Consider the following 17,080-nt stretch of genomic DNA (forward strand, 5'->3'; position numbering starts at 1 on the left):
CTTCTAGGAGCTAGTTCTCTCTTTCTACCATGTGGGTTCCCAGGATTTGACTCAGGTCAATGACCTTACTCACTGAGCTATCTAGCTCGTACTTACCACGTCTTTTAAATATATATATATGCTGATACTTTCATGTGTGTGATGGAATGGGCCTCAGTAAGTTCAACTCCCTCAAGGCTGTCAGCAATGCCTCCAACAGCATCAACTGCCTAGCCCCCTGACCAAAGATATCCATGGAACTTGTGACCAGGGTCCATGTCATCACTGCCATCCAGAAAACTGTACGTGACTCTGCCAGGGAACTGTGGCACAATAGCATGAGATTGGCCGGAAAATCATCTGTGAACCTACTGACAGTGCCACAGCTGTGAGAAAGCTCAGCTCTGAACTGGCATGGCTCTCTGGGTACCCACCCACAACATATCATGGAACTTATCATGGCCTCAGACGTGGGATATCAAGAAAGTGATGAAACAGACACCCAAAGGCTCCCTGAAGGGTATTTTAATCACATGTGGTTCCCCATCTTTCCTATTATCTAATAAACATTATTTATTAAGAGCTTATGTAAGTTCCTGTTATTGAAAAATAACAAGATATGGTATAAATATGGTATAAATATGAAAAATATATAAGCAAAATATATTGGACTAGTGTACATACATATTGGAATTATATATGTGTATGTTGGAATAGTATACATGTATATTAAAATGATATATACAGAGAGATATATATGTATATATACATATATACAGATATATACAGATATACACATATATATTTATTTTTCAATACATCAAGCAATAAACTAAGATTCTGTGGTAAATTACAAATTCTGTTTATTAGGGAGGAACATAAAGAAAAATATATTTTATAGTATTCTTTTACCTCAATAAATTCCAACTTTCTCTTTATTGAACTAAGATTCTGTTATTTTTTTATTTTACATCTTTATTTGGAGAGCACGTGTGTGTGTGTGTGTGTGTGTGTGTGTGTGTGTACCTGCACACATATCATAGTACATGTGTGGAGATCAGAGAACAATTCTTAGGAAGCAGTTCTCTCCTGCCCCCAGTGTCTCTATCCATTTAGCCATGTTGTCAGCAACTCTATGTGTTTTAATTTGGTTTCTGCGATAGATTTCTCTGGGTCAAGATGAAAATCAAATGCTATCATCTGTAAATAGTCAAATGTCATTAGATTAAATATGAAGCCATCATTACTTACAAAGAAGACTTCACACATACAAACTGCCTTACTTTGCTTTCTGTTACTTTTATAAAACACTGTTCAAAAGCATCTAAGGGAAGTCAAGGGTTTGTTTGGCTTTCACGGGGAGAGGCCAAAGCAGGCACTCAAGATAAGGAGCCTGGAGACCGTAAATGAAGGAGAGGCCTGGGAATGCTGCTCACTGGCTTGCTTTCCAACCTTGCTTTTTTATACAGCCCAGGCCCCACCTGCCTAGGCATGGTGCCAACCACAGTAGGCTGAGCCCTTATATCCCTTAGCGGTTTAGACAGTGCTCCACAGGCATGCCCACAGCCCATCTGATGGAGCCGTGTGTCCCTTGATCTTCCCTCATGCCTGCACTGTACTGTCTTTGACATACACTTTAGTTGGGCTATCCTTGGTGCCTGCAATAACTCAGAAGAATTCCAACATCTGTTTCCCTGACCAAAATGGCTCTAATCTGTGTCAGACTGACCAAACACTAACCAGCTCCAGCAAAGCCAGCTCTAGTTTCTTGTCACTGAACTGTGTTCTGTTATACATGAGAAATCTTTTGAACAAACTGGATATTTTAGATATTTTCTAATGAAGTCTTTACTTTGATTCAGGCATGTAAATTCATGCTCAATTTGAAATTATGGATTATTCATCTCCAATGCTCTTCTCTCTTCAGAAAAATTAAGAGCAGACAGAGAACAAGAATGAAATTCAATTGGGCCTGTTTAGTTGTCTACTGACAGTACTGTATATTGAATTATGATAAATTACTGGCCAAAAAGGGATAAAAAGTTTAAGGTGCCCCCCAAAAAGAATACAGACCATGTTCTGTGACTCTTCTTTTTGTAAAGCTTGTGTATTAGGGCCGTATGAAGATACTATTTTAAGCACCTATTTTTCTTCATTTCTTGTTTGTATTTTGGTCTCTCTGTGGAGCAAATTACTTTGGAGTACAGCAGAAACACTGCAAATCCACCTCTCCCCATATGTGAAGCATGAAAGGGAGACATAAGTGACAGTGTGGATCTTCTGAAAGCACTTCTCACATCTATAAATATCTCAGAGAAATTAAAATCCCTGAGAACCTAAAATTGGTCAGGGAAACAGATGTTGGAATTCTTCTGAGTTATTGCAGGCACCAAGGATAGCCCAACTAAAGTGTATGTCAAAGACAGTACAGTGCAGGCACCAGCCATAACCCAGCTACCGTGTGTGTCAAAGAGATCGTCTGACCGAGTGTTTAGAGCAGTTGAAGCTATTTCAACTCCTCTTTCTTAGGAAGGTTTTTTGAAGTTTATGTTTTGTTAAATAAAACTTTACTCTTTTTCATATATATTGATATGGACCAAGAACATTTACATACCTAAAATTAGATAAATTATATGTGGCACATAATTGTGCTTCATTTGGGAACTATATACTTTGCTTTCTGCTTTAAGTAACATTTTACATTCTCAACTAGATTATAAAGACTTGAAGATAAAAACCACCTATTTCATAATTCTATTACCTGCTATGACTAGTGTGGCACTTTGCACAAAGTAGGTTTTCAAGAAATATTGATATGCTATAGAATTAGTGAATAATCATGCAAAAAATACTTAAAATTAACAGTAAAAAAGGAAGGCTATTTTATTCTTAATGATATTGTAATGAAGACTATTTTAAACTCTATGCAATGATGCACACAAATATTTAAACTATGTGCCTCAACTTGACATAATTTCATGATAACTTGATGGCAATCACATTTAAATATATTAGAATATTTTTGTAATAATGGTGTTCTAGAATAGCAACTTTAATAGCTAGGAAAACATGTTAATAATGGCTATTAGCCTGAAGGAAACAAAGAACACCAAACATTTTTTTCAGAAATAAATGTATAAGTTTAAACATTCTGCGATAATATTTATGAGCAAATCTTAAATTAAGATTTATAAAATGAAAACTATCAAATGTTCAGGTAGAGAATAATTTGAATTATATTTTGTAATTTTTCCCATGTATACATGGGGGAATATTGTCTTTAAAAAAACAAAAACTATGTATTTCTGCTCTTGTCTCTGACCATCACTATCTAAAACATGAAGGTGAATTCTGCTTGATGCAAGAGCAAAGTGTTCTTACACAATCACTCAGAGACTGCTCTCATGTCTCAGTCAAAGGTCAAACATCTTCTCTTACCTTCAGGACAGCTATAAATGGTACAAAGTTAGCCCTCTGGAGTCCATTTTTATAGAGATCTGAAACAGACAAATGTATGAGCATTTTACTTAGCTTATTGTAACATTCTATCATTTAGCCTGGCAAATGAAGCTTTCTGTTGACCAAGGGAGCACAAAAAAAAAAAATAATGACCAAAATTATTTCTATTCACGAAGTACCAAAACTCACTACATTTTTAATAGGAGAAAAAAATTAGCAGTCACAGAAGTAAGATGAGAAGATCCCAGCTAATTGGCTTTAAGTGGGAGAAGGATGCAGTGGAGAATGTAAAGAATCCTGAGTCAATCATCCAGTGTAAGAAGGTGACACATAGCCAGGGCGGGAGTGGGGGGCTGGAGAGGTGAGGGGTGGCATGTGCCCTTAGTCCCAGGCAGACACAGGTGGCTAGCCCAGTTAAGGTCACCCTGCTTCTACATGAAGAAACCCTGCTTTGAAAAAAACAAAGAAAAATGACACATCTAAAATCCCTTAGTCCTTGAACACAGAGGAGTCCATCAGGAACCCTGTAAGTTCTCAGTGATTAAATAAAAGTAACATAAGAGTAACTGTTTTAGAAAACACAGCAATAGACAAAACTACTCCTGAATTTGTATTAAGGTCACCTATTTGATCAAAAGGTAAAGAAAGAGCAGTGAAAATGAATTATCTAAAAACCCAAATGCTTTTCTTAATAACCTAAGACATAAGTGATCATATCACAGGCAGTATTTCTTACTTAGATGCTCTCCAACATTGTATGTATCACCGTGAATGTATGCTTACACAAAATACAGGTACAGAAACACTTATTTTCAAAAGCAAATAAAAAATGGCAACAGACTTTAAGAATTTTATTTTTCTTTTAAAGGAAGAAAGATTTTTGCCAAACATAGTGGCATACATATGTAACTGCGGTACTCAGGAGGCACACATATGTAGCTGTAGTACTCGGAGGTACACATATGTACATATGTAACTGCACACATATGTAACTGCAGTACTAAGGAGGTACACATATGTACATATGTAACTGCACACATATGTAACTGCAGTACTAAGGAGGTACACATATGTACATATGTAACTGTACACATATGTAACTGCAGTACTAAGGAGGCACACATATGTACATATGTAGCTGCACACATATGTAGCTGCAGTACTAAGGAGGCACACATATGTACATATGTAGCTGCACACATATGTAGCTGCAGTACTAAGGAGGCACACATATGTACATATGTAACTGCAGTACTCAGGAGGCACACGTACACACAGATGTAACTGTAGTACGCAGGAGACAAAGGCTTAGAAGATTCCAGTTGAGACTAGCCTGAGCTATATAAGAATGGCCTTGTCTTGAAAAATCAAAACAGAGGCTCACAGCATCTTGTAACTCTAGCCCCAGGGCATCCACCACATATTCTGGCCTGTTTGGACACACACATACATGTGCACACACATATACATAAATGAATAATAAAAATAAGTCTTAGAAAAAAAAAGAGGGAGTTGTAGAGATGGCTCAGTAGTTAATAGCACTTGATGCTTTCACAGAGGACCATGGTTCTAGTCCTAGCAACAAACTCAGGCATCTCACAACTGTCTGTAACAACAGGTCCAGGGGATCTGATGCCTTCTTCTAGCACCTACAGGCACTTTCATGCACATGCTCACACACACATGCAGAGACACATATGTACACATAAATTAAAATACTACTAAAACCTTAAAAGACTTCTTAGAAAAAGCCTTTCAAGAGTTAGAAAGCTATTTATTACAAACAATTTATTGCCTTTTAAAGCTATTGGATTTTTTTTAAACTATAAAAATAAAAACAGTGAAATGTTTTCCTCCATAGTAAAAGCCCACAAACTAGACTACACTGTGTCTGTTTTTTGTTTGTTTGTTTGGTTGGTTGGTTTCTTTGAGACAGGTTCTCTGTGAAGCCTTGGCTCTCCTAAACTCACTTTGTAGACCAGGCTGGTCTCGAACTCACAGAGATCTGCCTGCCTCTGCCTCCCTGAGTGCTGGGATTACAGGCATCTGCCACTATGCCCAACTGTGTCTCCATTTATACTCTGTTAAAGTATAGCATTATAGGAGCTTTTCTATATTTCCTTGTTTAGAAAAAAATGATAACTATGATAGATTTCAACTGTCATATTTTTATGAAAATAAAATGGTCATTAGAAAGCATTTATTATCCTTAGAAATACTAGTCACGGCATCATTATATTGAAGGACAGTTTGCATATCCTCTGTGGTAATTAAAGAGAGGCTTTGGTTCACTTACATCTAAAATTTTGAATTAGGGGCATCACAAGAGTTAAGATAATACTGGCCAAGCTTTGAGGAAGCCAAAGTTCAACAGGAGATCATGTCTTTACCTCCACTGAGTAAAATCGATAAAATGCAGGAAATGGATAAAATTAAGTATTTCCACAATTTTCACCAAATTGCAAAAGCTGCTGGAGAAGGTGCATAAAAATGTCGTGGGGGCTGGGGCTGCATCAGCAGGAAAGTATTTTCTTAGTGTGCATGAGGCTCTAGGTTCAATCCCCAGACTCCCACTCACAAATAATAATAATAATCACAGATAAAATTGACGAAAAGGAAGAAAAAGTGAAAACAATAATTTAAAAACTCTGTCTAAATTCCAGCAGCTTTATTCATAAAAGCAAGAAGCAAAACAAACCAGCAGAACCCCCTTAAGCTTTATCTGCAACCTCCCCAACCTGACGCAACCCAGATGTGCAGCATGTGTGAGCAGGTATCAAATCATGCACGTCTGCACAAGGAAGCAGTGTTCCTCAAGGAAAAAGATAAACCAGGTGTACACCGGGCATGGAGTTCTAGAAAGGACAAGCCTGTCTGCGGTGACAGAGCAAGTAAGCACCGCCTAGGGGAGGGAAGAAGGACTGACAATGAGTGATGACGAAAGGACACGGGCAACTTGAGGAAGAAACTTCAGAAATATTTGCTGCTTGGTTAGTGATAGTTTCAACAGTAAATTCAACTTTTAATTTTTTTAGAATGCATGAGCACTGTATTTACATGACCCCCCATGTCAGTTTTTAAAATGTACCATTTCTATTATGTGTTAGAAATGCAGTATAAAAACATATCCAACGTTAGTGAATATTTAAGAGCACAACATCTAGAACGCTAGGTATTATTTTAAGGTACTTCTGTTTCGGTTTGTTTCTGAGGCAGGGTCTAACTATGAGGTGCTGGCTGCCTGGCCTGGAACTCACCATGCAGGCAAAATTGGCCTCAGACTCACAGAGATCAGCCTACCTCTGCCTGAGCAGCACCAGGATTAAAGCGTGCGCCAATCACACCTGTTTTATCTTTTTTAAATGCTGTAGGAGGCTCCCTTGTGCGGTGGACAAGAACGCACCGTTGGGATGCGGAGGCCAGGGAACACGGTGAAGGCTCACTTGTTCTTGATTAAAAGATTTCCACTCACCAGCAAAGCTGAAGGACAATGACAGTAGCTGTTACAATTTAATGTCTAAAAGCACTAAATTGTTAAAACTCAGCCTTTACAAAGACATGTAATTCAAAACATTATGCCATGAGGGTTATTTTCTAAACAGAATTCTAAGCAGAAATTGGTTGGCTTGAAAATCTTTAGGCTTTTATGAAACATGTCATGGAAAAGGGGCTGTAGTCATTAAATTGAAGAGTTTCTCTGCAATTCAAATACCATGCTAATTACAATACAATGGATCCATCTCCTGAAGCATTATTTAGCTACGACATTTTTCACATTTAATTTTAACTTTTTTAGATGTAAAGATTTCATCTTATATTTATATCAACAGTTGCCATTATTTACTAAATACCAGTTAAAATTCACCAGTTCTTGCCTGTGATTTTTTTTAAAAAATGACTGAACAGAGCTAAATGAACTCTTGGTTGTATAAAATAGGGAGGACTGAGATTATGGGACACTGTTTTGTGGAGAATGATAGGAGGACCTCTAAATGCTCCAGAGTGAAGGAGTACAATAATACTCCGAGGCGAAATGCATGCAAAGAGGACTTTTAAAGTAATGACAGGCATATGGGTACTACAGAGATACATGTGAACAGCAGAGCCTTTCCTTAACATTCAAGTTGCAAAACCAAGAGGATGAATAACTCCTATTAGTACATGCACAAGCTGGTTTAGAGCAAGAAAGGCATTTAAGAAAGGTAATTCAAAAGAATTTTCCTAGAAAGTAGAAATAAAATATATCCCAACATAAAATATTTACATGGCTCTATGGGGTCAATATGATTTATCCTTCTAAGATATTATTATTTTATCATAGGTTTTTTAAAGGGCACCTTTAGACCTTTTAAGCAGCAACAGCAATTTAGCTTTTCTCTTTCATTATTTAGAAAATATTTTATTAGTTTCTGTAATCAACCCACAACCTTACATATTTAATACACTGCATTTCATCTGCACAAGTGGGAAAATTAACATTTCTAGACCAATCAACATGGCTGTAAATTTCTATACAATGTCGGGTCAATACAGTAAGCCAGAATCCTTCTTCCCGATGTCCACAGCATAGTATTCGGTCTCCCTCATTAATAAAGTTGAAGTGCAAACATATTTTACTAAATCTGTAAATAATATAGTAAATGAAGTTTTCCTTTTGGCTGTGAATTGTAGTTACACAGCCAGGCAGGTGGCATCCACTTGCAATCCCGGTGCTTGGGAGGGGATGGCAGGAGGAAGGAGGGTTAGGAGACAGAGTGAGGTCCTAGTGTGAGACAGAGAAGGGACAAGGGCAGAGACAGAGAGACAGAGAAGGAGAGAGATAAACTATAGCTTGATAATCAATTCAACACACAGCCATTAACTCTGACTGTGCATACCCTGAAATGAGAGCTGGAGACAGAAGCTGCAGAAACTAACAGAGCCCCAGTCCCTCCCCACACAGTCTTCAGTGCCCACACTCCTCTCCGCACTCTCAACCTCTGCGCTCTCACCCTGTCCTGCTCACTATTCTATTGCTGTGCAGAGACACCACGACCGACAATTCTGAGAAAATAAAGCATTTGACTGGGGCTTGCTTATAGTTTTAGAGGATCAGTCCATGATCATCATGGCAGAGAGCAGACAGGCATGGCTGGAGCAGGAGCTGAGAGCTTTACACCCCAATCTTCAGGCAGCAGGGAGAGAGAGACTGGGCCTGGCATGGACTTTTGAAACATCAAAGCCATCCCAGGGACAAACCTCCTCCAAGGCCACACCTCATAATCCTTCTCAAAGAGTTCCACTCCCTGGTGACTAAGCATTTCAAACATATGAGTGACTGGGGCCGTTTTCATTCAAACCACCACATACCCCAGTCGCTGTTGTTGTTATAGTGTTCTAGGACTTCTGGGACCTACATCACTGAACATTTCCAAATTCCTCACAAAAGCCGGTTCCAAAGGCTACTAGAGAACATCACCAGGCAAACTCACAGCAATGACCCCATGCTTAATACCAATGTTCTGTGTTGGACATCTCACCACTGTAACAAAACACACAGGAAAAACAACTTGAGGGAAGAGTATTTGGGCTCATATTTTAGAAGTTTCTAGAACTCCATTATGGCAAGGTGTGGCAGACCACATGAGATCTCCTCACAGCAGCTGATAATCAGAGAGCACCCAAGCTCCGAGATCGCCCTTTTCCCTGTCAGCTGGGCCTCTAGCCTGGGTTGCTGCTGCCCAAATTCAGGATGGTCTTTCCCTTTTGTTAATTATCTCTGGAAATGCCTTATAGTCAGGCTCAGAGGTGAACCCTTCTAATCTTCTGCAGATGCTTCTAGGCCAACAAAGTTGAGAATGGAAAGGAGAGCTGGGTGGTGGTGGTGCACACCTGTAATCCCAGCACTCAGGGAGGCTGAGGCCAGCCAAATCTAGAGTGAGTTCCAGGACAGCCAAGGCTACACAGAGAAACCCTGTCTCGAAAAACCAGAGAGAAAGACAGAGAGAGAATGGATACGTTATGCCACCAGGCATGGTTTTGAAGTCTCAGGTTCAGGTAGGATTTGCACACAGAACTTGAAGCTATCTCAGTCTAGTTCTCTGTGGAGCAGAACTCCTCACCTCAAACTATTTACTCTGTTTCTTTGGACCAGAAGATCTGTGGGGTTTTCAAACAACCACAGATGCCAACGCAGCAATGACTTTGCCATGCCCCAAAGCCCACCACTGGGCCCTACTCTACGTTCTGTCTTCCTCTGGAATCTGTCTGCTTTTTTCACTCTCCAGAACCATCAGATAATTGGGTTGAGTATTGTGCTTGGGGTTTCTTTCTGCTATCTGCAAAAAGGTCTCTTAGGTAGGAGCTTGCTTATCTCAAAAGAGGTTCAACAGAGAAATGCTGCCCATGGTATTTCCTGTCACTGACTCAATTAATCTTGTTGCACATATTTAAGTTTTAATTTTAATTTTATGTTATGTACATTGGTGTAAGAGTGTCAGATCCTCTGGAACTGGAGTTACAGACAGCTGTGAGCTGCCATGTGGGTGCTGAGCATTGAACCCGGGTCCTCTAGAAGCACACCTAGCGCTCTTAACCACTGGGCCATCTCTCCAGCCCCCGTTGCACCATTTTTATTTATACATTTGGATTGTTCTATAAATTTTGTTCTGAGAAGCATTCTTGAATTCCTTTTTTCCCCCCCAGTAATTTAGAAAGTAAAAGGAATATTTTAAATTCTAAAGAAAACTGGACAGTGCTGCTCAGATCTGAAACCCTAGCATCTGGGATGCAGAGGCAGGAAGATCTCAAGTGTGAAGCTGCCTCAGGCCACACAAAATGATGACATCACCACTCGGTGTCTGAGTCCCCTCAGGAGTGGTCAGAATTAGTTTCTTACCACTTCCTTGTTTGAGCGACTTTCCCCACTTCACACAGTTCTCTTTGATGAAGTCCCATCACACGCATGCTCTTTATTGTAACTTCCTTCTCCACTGTTCATTTCTCTGTTCTCTGGCCCTATATTCTACCAAACATCTTAAGTTAGTCTTCCAGACATCACTCATTTCACTTCCTATAGTTTCATGTTCACACTTCGGCGCCTCTAAGATTTAATATCCTCTTAATTCATCAGCTTTCTTTATTTCATATGATCTCTCAGTAAACAAGTAATCAGCTCAATTTGTTGCCCTTTTAAATTTAATTTTTTTTTCTTCATACAGTCTATGTTTTCCTGATTTTCCTTCCCTTGGGACAGAATCTCACTATGTAGCCCATGTGGCCTCAAACTTAGCTTCCTTCTGACTCATCCTACCTCACGCTGGCTCACAGACATGGACCACCATGCCCCACTGCTGGCATTACAGGTATGGACCACCATACCGAGCTTCTAACTTTCAAAAAACACAAAACTGAAATTTCCTTTAGCATATGTCTCTCTGCTCTGGCTGCTCATCTATTTTAAAAAGCTGTTGCTCTTGTGCCTTCAGTTGCCATATTTAATGCGGCAATATCTGCCAGTGCTCTAATGCTATGCTGTTTCCTGTTTATGTAGACCTGAACAAAGCGTTGTCTTCTGGACGGGACAGGACGGCTGCATTCATAAACTCATGGCAGCTGTGGATGCCTGCACGAAGCCTGTGCAAGATCAAGCCACTCAGCCCTCCAACATGGAGTCCAAGGGGGTTCACCAGCCACTACACCTAACTGAGGAGCCACGCACAAGTGATGGCATCCAAGGTTGGGAGAGTTGGTTTTCTTTAAGGTTGTGGCCCCTTGTGGGTCAACCACACTCCAATGAAAGGCCCTATACCCAGAAATACATGTGCAGCACAAACTGGAGTCAATCTGTTATTCTAAAAAATGACACAAAGTTGGAGATTGGTGGGAAGGAGGAGGCATATCTAAGAATAGTTAGAAAGAAGAGTTGAGGTCAATATGATCAAAATATGCTGTCTGAAATTCTCAAAGAAAATTAATTTTCAAAAATGAAAAAAGGCTATAGTTGTGGACCTTGACAAGCTCATAAAACTTCAGTAGAAATGTCCCATAATTTCACTGCTAAGTGTAATTCTGTCTTTTGAATCAAAACACATAGATCTAATATCTTATTAAAGAGATAACTCTACTCACCTTTTGTGAAATAACTCTACTGGGAAAGGCGTTAAGATTTTTCTAAATGTGTTTTTAGTCTTTGTGGTAAAGGCCACCGAATTGCTGCTGTTGTTGTTCTTTTGTTTTGTTGAGACAGGGTCTCCCTGTTTGGCTCTGAAGAGTCTAGAACTTTCTCTGTAGCCCAGCCGGTCTCAAACTCATGGAGATCTGCCTACCTCTGCCCCCCAAATTCTGGAATTAAAGCATGGGATATTAAGCCATCACACTCAGCTAATTTTTTTTCCCTCTAAGTGGTAAAATAAGTAGCGTAAATGTGATTGCGCACACACTGGTAGCCAACTCACAGTGTTATCCTGCGTTTACGATGAACACAATGGTCTGAATAAAAATCATGTAATAGTGTTGCCTGGTGATCTAAAATAAATGGATTATTCACATTATTCTAGTCCGGACACTCTAACGCTACCTAATTCATTTTTATTATAAAATGTACATAGAAAACAGAAATTTGGGCCAACAAGATGATTCAGTGGGTAATGGTACTTTCCTCCCAACCCGAACACCTGAGTTCAATTCCTGAGAACCATACAGTAGACGGAGAGGACAAATTCCCACTAGTTGCCCACAGACCTCCACATGTACGCCACAGCATGCACTCTTATGTGCCTGCATGCTCATGCACACACGCACACGGCTCAGCAGCAACAGCGCTGGCTGCTCTTGCGGAGGATTTGAGTTTGCTTCCCAACACCCACATGGTGGCTTACAACCGTCTGTAACTCCAGTTCCAGGGGATCCATCACCCTCTTCTGGCCTCCAACGGTATCAGGCATGCGGGTAGTGCACAGACACCATACACATAAAATAATACCATATATATAAAATAATAATCATGGTAATAATAATAATATATATTTTCAAGTTTTTAAAAAGCCAAAACCAAATTCTAAATGTCCTCCTCACAGCTCCAGGCTCAATCTTGGGGACAGCTTTCATGATACTGATAATGAAGAACAGTCATTCGACTCACACAGTCCATTTCCCTTTAACACTGTACTCCTGTTTTTTAAAGGAGAGTTCGCAAGTTTAATCATTAAGTTAATTCTGAATTTTTAACTAATTTGATCTACTGACCTGCTCACTTGTTCAGTCACCATCCAATTAATTCTACTTTTTTTTCTTTTTTACTGGAATATCATGAAATGAGAAAAATTTCGAGTATTATAAAAACAGAAAAGCTTCATTTCAGAACATAAAACATGGAAATTATGTACGTGAAATTTTAATTGTGGGTTTCTTTCCTCACTGTTCCCTGCAAATTCCCTGCCATTACCCTATACCAGGTTTCTTATTCTGCACGCTCCTGACATGTTGGCCCACGTGGTTCTTTGCATGAAGAATAGCTCTTTGCACTAACAATGTCTCTGGCAGCAGTCCCAGCCTCAACCCTGCTGCCTGCCAGTGTGCCCTGCACTTGGGTAGAACAGCCAGACACTGCTAAATATCCTTCAAGCCAAACAGTCCCCATCGGAGAACCACTGTCTGGTACCAAGACATAGCCACTTCCTGCCTACTATTCTACAGAAGCTTCCTAAAGGTCTACCTGGGTCTACCACATTACTACCCTGAACACAGAAACCCCTTCGTCAAATTATAGCCAATGCCGCCTCCCCGAGAGGGATCTTGTCAGTCTTGCTTGAGGCTCAGTGGCTTATGTTATCTCTTACAACAGAATCCAGAATCCTTATTGTCACTTTACAAAATCTTGCTCCAGCTTTATCCTATACTTCCCTGTCTTCTGAGCGCCTCCAATATGCTACTCTCTTTCCCGCCACTCAGCATTGCCTAGCTCCCTGCCAAGAACTGTCTTTCCCCAGCTGGTTTACAGCCATCTGAGAAATGTGCTATCTAGAGGGCTGGAAAAGGAAAAGGTCTCCTGTGTAACCCTGGCTGGCCTGGAACTTGTTATGTAACTTAGCCTCAGACTCACGGGCAACCCTCCTGTTCCCCACCACACCAGCGCTGGATCACAGCCCCAAGCTACTCTTCCCAGTGTTGGGTAGCGATCTAATCTGGGGCCCTGGACCAAGGCCATAACCTGCAGGAAAAGCTGCGTGTTTCTCAGGGTTGGAAAGAAGCACCTCCAAGTGGGGCAGTTAGATCATTCACAGCCATCAAGGAGAAACAAGCCAGAGCAGTTATTCTCTGACTTACACAGGGTAACATTAACTTTTGTGGATGGAATACAGTTGCGTGAGTTTTAACACGTATAACCACCATCGTGATCAAGATACAGAAGAATTCTAATACACCAACACATATTCTTCTGTTGCCCCTTTTTTATCAAAATCTCCCAACCCAGCCCATGAGACCATGGATCTGTTCTTTATCATTTTGTCTTTTCCTAATATCAATATTCTGTCCTTTTCTTCATCAATAAAAGTATGCACACACACAAATGAACTTACACATATCAATAAGCATATTTACATTTACATATGTGTCATATTCTTTATGTTAAAATTTTTAATTTGATGGGTTTGGGAGTATTTTGTTGTTATTTTGTTGAAATGCTGTCTCTCCCTGTGAATCAGGTTGACCTAGAACTTACTCCAAAGCCTAGGCTGGCCTTTAACTTTCACTCAGCCTTCTGGATTACAGGTGTGCACTACCATGCCTTTGCATTAAAATATTAAGATATTTGGTTCTATCACTCAAAAAACGGAGGCAGGAAGACCACAAGTTAAAAGCCAGCCTGGCACCAAGGTGGTGATGGTGCATGCCTTTAATCCCAGCACTAGGGAAGCAGAGGCAGGTGTGGATCTCAGAGTTTGAAGCCAGCCTGGTCTACAGAGTGAGTTCCAAGATAGCCAAGGGTACACAGAGAAACCCTGTCTCTTAAAACAAAGAAACAAACAAACAAAGCCAACTTAAGCTTTGTAGTGAGTTCAAGGCTAGCCAAAACTACCTAATGATAAATATAGATGATTTTTGTCCACCCTGCCAATAGGAGACAGTCTAGAGCTTGTGGAGAAAAGGCTGTCACTTGGCTAGTGTCCACCCACTGCAACTCTGCATCTTGAAGTCACTCGGGGCCTTCTCTGAATGGTAGCTCCAGCTCACCTTCAGCACACCATCTGACAGAGCAGGGGCTTTGTTCACACCTACAAAATCTGAGCTGCAAATGTCCCTTGGCCTCTCCTGACTGCCTTGCTTTACTGCATGCCTACACCACCAAGTAGGCCTTTTCCTTCGGCAATCCTCGCTAGAACTCCCTAGATTATTCTAGCACTTGCTACCTAGGAGCATAGCTCTACCATTAAACAAAGAAAGTCTGATAGCATTGCTGAGCCAGCTACAGTGAAGGCAAACATCATTTCACTTGGTTGAATGAGCTAGCATCTGTATGCATGTGTAGTGCTACCTGCACACGCACATGTGTGGGGTTGCATGTACACAATAGTACACACATGTGTGGAGGTTACAGGTCCACATCATACGTCTTCCTCTGCTTCTCTTGTCTTAGGCAGTGTTCTATTGCTGCAAAGAGACACCGTGACCAGGGCAACTCTTGGGAAGAAAAGCACTCGACTGGGGGCTTGATGACAATTTCAGAGGTTTAGGCCATTGTCATCATGGCAGGAAGTGTGATGGTGTGCAGGGAGGCATGGTGCTGGAGCAGTAGCTGAGGGTTATGTTCTGACCCGGAGGCAGCAGGTAGAGAAAAGAGACTCTAGGTCTGGTGTGTGGTGACACGTCTAATATACGAGCCTAAGAAGGGCATTCTCATTCATCCCACCCCAACTCTCAACACCTCCCCCTTTCTTTCTTTTTGTTTTTCTTTCTCTTTCTTTCTTTCCTTCTTTTTTTGTTTGTTTTCCAAGACAGGGTTTCACTGGGTATAGTTCTGGCCTGTAGTCCAGGCCAGCCTTGAACTCACAGAGCTCCTCTACCCCTCGACCCCCCTCAAGGGCTGGGATTAAAGGTTTGTACTACCATGCCAAGTAACTTAATTTTTTATAAAGCTCTTGAAGGACAGGGAGAGAGCTCAGTGGTAGACTGCTTGCTTTGTCTCTCTGTTTTCCATTCCCTAAGATCCAGTGCATCCATAAGCCCTTTTGACTGCCTATAACAGAAACAGCATCTGACCATATCTTACCACAGTCCCATCTAAGGATTGAGTCCTTCTCAGTCCTTACTCCCCGTCTCAAAAATTCAGCCCTACAATCTATGCTCCACTGCAGCCAGAGATCCTTGCAGAGACACACGAATTTCACACCCAGTCTGAGGCCTCTTACTGAAACCCATCTGTGTGCCAGGCACAGCCACACACACCCAAGTACCTAGGACACACCCACATCCATGCACGGAGATAAAAGATGCCCACCAGTGTCCTCAGAAAGCTGCATCATTCTGGGCTGACAATGAGCCGAAAACACAGTAAGTAAGTAAAATTTAAGTGTGTTGTGAAAAAAAGAGAGAGAAAGGTAAAAGAAAGTACCAGGTGATAAAGAGGGCTAGTTGTTCAATCAGCGAGACAACTCTGGAAAGGAGCGTCCGGCAAGGACCTGACAGTGCCCTGTAAAGTATTGTTTTGGATTCCTGACCTTTAACTGACCACATGATGAGCTAAAAAATAAAATAAAATACAAGATTTTAAATATGTTACTTTTGTCTAACTACTACTTGTATTTTAATTCTTAAATACTTTCCTAATAAGCCACAAGTGCCTTTTTAGAAATGATAAATTAAGTGAAGTAGTTAAAAAAAAACTACTTATGAAAGTGAGCTTCATCTTTTTCTAAAATTTAATTAAGAGTTTTTCATTTCATTGGGCTTTCTTTTATGGCATAAAAAGCAGCCACAAAGACTTGCATTTTTATACATATGTATCATGTGTCTAATGTTGGGGGACTACATCCGTCATGGGGATCAACTATGCTCAGCTTGCTAAAAAATAGAAATGTTTTCAAAGGCAAAGCCAGGCTGATTTTTTGAATTAAGCCTATTATAAAACCAAGGGTAAGTGAAGTCATCAGATTTACAAACACAAGAAAATCACTACAGAAGCGTGGGTTTCTGAAAACGTCTTAAGTCTCCATCTAACTGGCTGGGGAAACACGACGCTGGTATTACCTTCCGGGGGCCTGTTGGACGTTGCCACAACGACGACCCCGTTTTTGAACAGATTTTCAAAAAGCTGCTTCAGAATCATAGCGTCAGCAATGTCAGTGACCTGCGGACAACAACACATTTGTTTTATTTTAATTTCACTTCTGCTCTAACAAATTTGCTAATGGCTCTTTTTTTTTTTTTTTTTAAGATGGAAGTGAATTCCAAGAGGAAAATTCTAATTATCATCCAGAAGAGAAGAGTAGATAATTAAAAGCACGAAAGGCCAGAGAACGGTCTCTTAAGCTCACACTTCCTTTGCTTTAAGTCAATCATTTTTACCCAAATTATCAAATGGTTCTGTGCTAACTTCTTTATCAACTACATGTAGAAAGCATAGAAAATTGTCCTAAACATTTAGAAAATCCAATTAATTAAA

General features: G+C 40.4%; 1 protein-coding gene across 3 annotated transcripts in view; it reads right to left on the reverse strand.

The window, feature by feature from the left end:
- The window catches only part of Afg1l (AFG1 like ATPase), a 150,782-nt gene that overhangs the window by 78,427 nt on the left and 55,275 nt on the right, over positions 1–17,080 (reverse strand). For all 3 annotated transcript variants that reach the window (XM_060373466.1, XM_060373468.1, XM_060373467.1), the window contains 2 exons: positions 16,666–16,765; positions 3,418–3,476 (listed from right to left, as the gene is read on the reverse strand). In XM_060373466.1, coding sequence (XP_060229449.1) covers positions 3,418–3,476; positions 16,666–16,765 — 159 coding nt within the window. The remainder of the gene's footprint in view (positions 1–3,417; positions 3,477–16,665; positions 16,766–17,080) is intronic.

Source organism: Meriones unguiculatus, chromosome 20 (genome assembly GCF_030254825.1).
Source record: "Meriones unguiculatus strain TT.TT164.6M chromosome 20, Bangor_MerUng_6.1, whole genome shotgun sequence".
Classification (NCBI taxonomy): domain Eukaryota; kingdom Metazoa; phylum Chordata; class Mammalia; order Rodentia; family Muridae; genus Meriones; species Meriones unguiculatus.